Below are 3,698 nucleotides of genomic sequence, written 5' to 3'. Positions count from 1 at the left end.
GTTGGATGATCATATACATGGATGACATCCTCATCTTTGACACCAACATCGAAAGACTCCGAATCCAAACGAGACAGGTTCTACAAAGACTACGCGATAACAACCTATTCCTAAAACTAGAAAAATGCACCTTCGAAGCAGAAACCATTGAATACTTAGGGATGATTGTTTCCCACAATCAGGTATCAATGGATCCAGCCAAACTCGCTGGGATCCGCGATTGGCCAATCCCAAAAGACACCAAAGGCGTAAGGAAGTTTTTAGGTTATGGGAACTTCTACAGGAAGTTTATCGGTTATTACTCTGACCTTGCCAGACCCTTGAATGCCTTACTAGAAAAGGATAGGAACTGGAACTGGACCCAAACTGAAGACGACGCTTTCAAATTGATGAAACAAAAATTCCTCGAATCCCCCGTAACACAAATTCCCGACTCCTTGAAACCGTCAAGGATTGCTGCAGATGCCAGCAAACACGCCACAGGAGCTGTATTAATGCAACCCGATGACCAAGGACAATGGCACCCATGTGCATTTTTCTCCAAAACACTATCCCCCGCTGAAAAAAACTACCAGATCTACGACAAAGAGTTATTAGCGGTAATGAGAGCTTTAAAAGAGTGGAAACACTTACTTTTGGGAAGCCCCCACACGATCCAAATCCTGACAGATCACAAGAACCTGACGTACTGGCAAGAAGCCAGGAAACTGACACCACGACAAAGAAGATGGCAGCTGGAACTGTCACAATACAATTACACCTTGGAGCACATACCAGGAACCCACATGGTGGTACCCGACGCACTCTCAAGAAGACCTGATTTATACGTCGAAACAGAAGGAGACGACGATGACACACCAATGATACCCGCCTCAGCATTCCTGTATCACACACGAACAATTAAAAACACAATCGAGCAAGCCATGCTCACAAACAATAATTATCCAGGAAGAACGAAGAAAGACGATTGGAGAAAAGAAGAAGGACAGTTTTTTTATCAGAATAAATTACTGATTGACGAAGTAGAAGAACAAAAGACGATCATCAAAGATCACCACGATTCCCTGTCCGCAGGACACCCAGGAAGGCTCAAAACCTACCAGTTGATCAAAAAGGCCTATTGGTGGCCAGGAATGATGAAACAAGTGGAAGAATACGTGAAAGGATGCGCAACTTGTCAACAAGCGAAAGTAAACACGCATCCCACCACTGTACCATTAATCCCAAACCAGACCCCAAAAACCGCAGAACCAATGAAGTACCTATCCGTAGACTTCATAACTGATTTACCAGAATCTTCAGGATACGACAGTATAATGGTCGTGGTAGACCAAGGACTTAGTAAGGGGGTAATCCTCTCACCTTGTCATAAAACCATCGACGCACTCGAAACCGCACGAATCTTCCACGATTCCATCTTCAAACGATTCGGATTGCACGATAAACTCATATCCGACAGGGGACCACAGTTTGCCCCTGAAGTATCCAAAGAACTCCACAAACTCCTGAACATTGAAACCGCACTCTCCTCTGCGTATCATCCCCAGACAGACGGACAAACAGAACGATCCAATCAAGAACTGGAGATCTACCTCCGCATATTTTGCCAGAACCAACCACACAGCTGGGCAAAATACCTTACTACCGCCGAATTCTGTCACAACCAAAGACCACACTCCACAAACAACCAATCACCATTCTACCTCCTCATGGGATATGAACCCCGAGGAATCCCGAGGAATCCCGACTAAACACAGATCCACAAATATCCCATCAGTGGAAAAACAATTATCCGAACTGCTTAGGGCAAGGGAAAACACCCTAAAAGCACACGAACTCGCGAGAAGCAAGATGATGAAACGAAACAACGGAAAGTTCACGCGATTCTCCGAAGGACAAAAGGTGTGGTTAGAGAACACCAACCTGCGAGAAAAAGCCACCGAATACAAGAAGTTCAACATGAAAAGCATCGGACCTTTCCGCATCCAAGAAAAGATTTCCCCGGTGAACTACCGACTATCCCTGCCTCCCCATTGGAGGATACACAATGTTTTCCATGCATCCCTTCTCACGCCGTATACGGAAACCAACACTCACGGCCCGAACTTTATCCGACCACCACCTGACCTGGTCAACGAAGAAGAGGAATACAAAGTAGAAAGTGTTCTTAGACACAAACCCTGGAAACGCGGGCACCGCTACCTGATTAAATGGCGCCATTACCCTCATTCCGAAAACTCATGGGAACCGGAAGAACATTTAACCAATGCTGCGGAGATATTGGAAGCCTATAAGAAGGACCACAAGCTGCGTTGAAGAGACAATCACCCCACTACCAACAATCCTCTGTCTCTCAACACAAAACATGTCTACTTCTAACTCCACCGGCTTCCCTATCACCACCTACTCGATACCCGGTGATGCCAACTTGCTAGCCGACGAACAAGTGTCTTTTGCCCGTGGGCAACGACACAACCAAGCCGACGTCACTGACGCCATAGAATTAATCCATAGACTCAATACATTCGTTGGAAAGCGAGCATTTGCGGCTCAACAGTCAGGACTTGAGTATCTGTTGGGCACTCCAGATGGAAAAGTTAGTTTTGGAATCTTTGGAACGACGCTTGAGGATGAGCTCCTCGAATGGGCAGATGGACTCGGCAAAGGAATATTTGGAATCAGGCGGGAGGACATTGCTAAACGAAGCTCGCACGCGGATAGAGCGAGACGGTTGTACGAGTACTCCTCCACCCGGTTTGTCTCTCCGGTCCCTGTCGCACCCAGACCAGACCAGTGTTACCCCGGAGCGCACTTACCACATCATCACCCGTTGACCTATGCCCATCCCGTCGGAGGAAAAATATATTTCCACCGTCCCAACCAGCCCGATCTCACAAGAGTCGAGCCACTCCAGTCCCCGTTCCATTGGGTCGAACCCAAAACCACCGTCTCCCCCATCATCTCCACCTCGACCAGTGCCAAACGCCCAAACCCGTCGACTGACGAACCGACGAGGAGCCCGACGCGGCCGGCAAGAGGTGATACTCCAGATCCCCGCCGCCAGAACTCCATCGAAACGGCAGTCTCGTATGTCGAAGGGACAGAAAGACAGTCCGCCTGGCGCAATGCACAGGCCTGAGACTGGCTCTCCCTCTAACCCAATCAACATAGATGACGACGCAGCCATGATTGATCAGTTGTACGCAGGAACGTACGACCTGGGAGATGACGATCCAACCACTCCCCAATCCGACACCTCATCCAACACCCGACGAAGATACCATGAAGGTGTTCGTAACAACGCTCCATACTGCCAAAACTGCGGTTGGAGCGATCATCGCACATACTATTGCGAAGCCTACTATTGCCCCGACTGTGACCGTTGTGCACCGGGACATTGTTTCAATTGGTGTCCCATCCGCAGGGAAGACGAGGATAGTATTCTGATGGAAGGATTACATGGAGATGTCAGCTACGATGACAGTTACAATATGGACGGCGAAGGTACCGAATTTCGGTGAAACTCGGAGCAAGTAAGGGGGTAATGTTACAATCTCTATTGGACATTTAAGGACTACTCATTTCTTTTTACTCATCGGTTATACCATCGGACCAATAACTCATTTCCTTCACGTACACTTCCGTTCCTCTCGCATTCACAGTACCTATTATAGTACTTAGTCCTCAACAGACGGACC

At 47.9% G+C, this 3,698-nt stretch overlaps 1 protein-coding gene across 1 annotated transcript; it reads right to left on the bottom strand.

Annotated features, from left to right (window-relative positions):
• Positions 1 to 2,927: 2,927 nt before the first annotated feature.
• SERLADRAFT_388804 (uncharacterized protein) lies at positions 2,928 to 3,224 on the bottom strand (the record flags this gene model as incomplete). The annotated part of the gene is made up of 1 exon (XM_007318065.1): positions 2,928 to 3,224. A coding segment is annotated over one exon (230 nt), but the record flags the coding sequence as incomplete, so codon positions are not given.
• Positions 3,225 to 3,698: the final 474 nt, after the last annotated feature.

Source organism: Serpula lacrymans, assembly GCF_000218685.1.
Source record: "Serpula lacrymans var. lacrymans S7.9 unplaced genomic scaffold SERLAscaffold_6, whole genome shotgun sequence".
In the NCBI taxonomy this organism is placed as follows: domain Eukaryota; kingdom Fungi; phylum Basidiomycota; class Agaricomycetes; order Boletales; family Serpulaceae; genus Serpula; species Serpula lacrymans.
The sequence above is the reverse complement of the archived record's forward strand: the minus strand, read 5'-3'. Positions and strand labels throughout refer to the sequence as shown.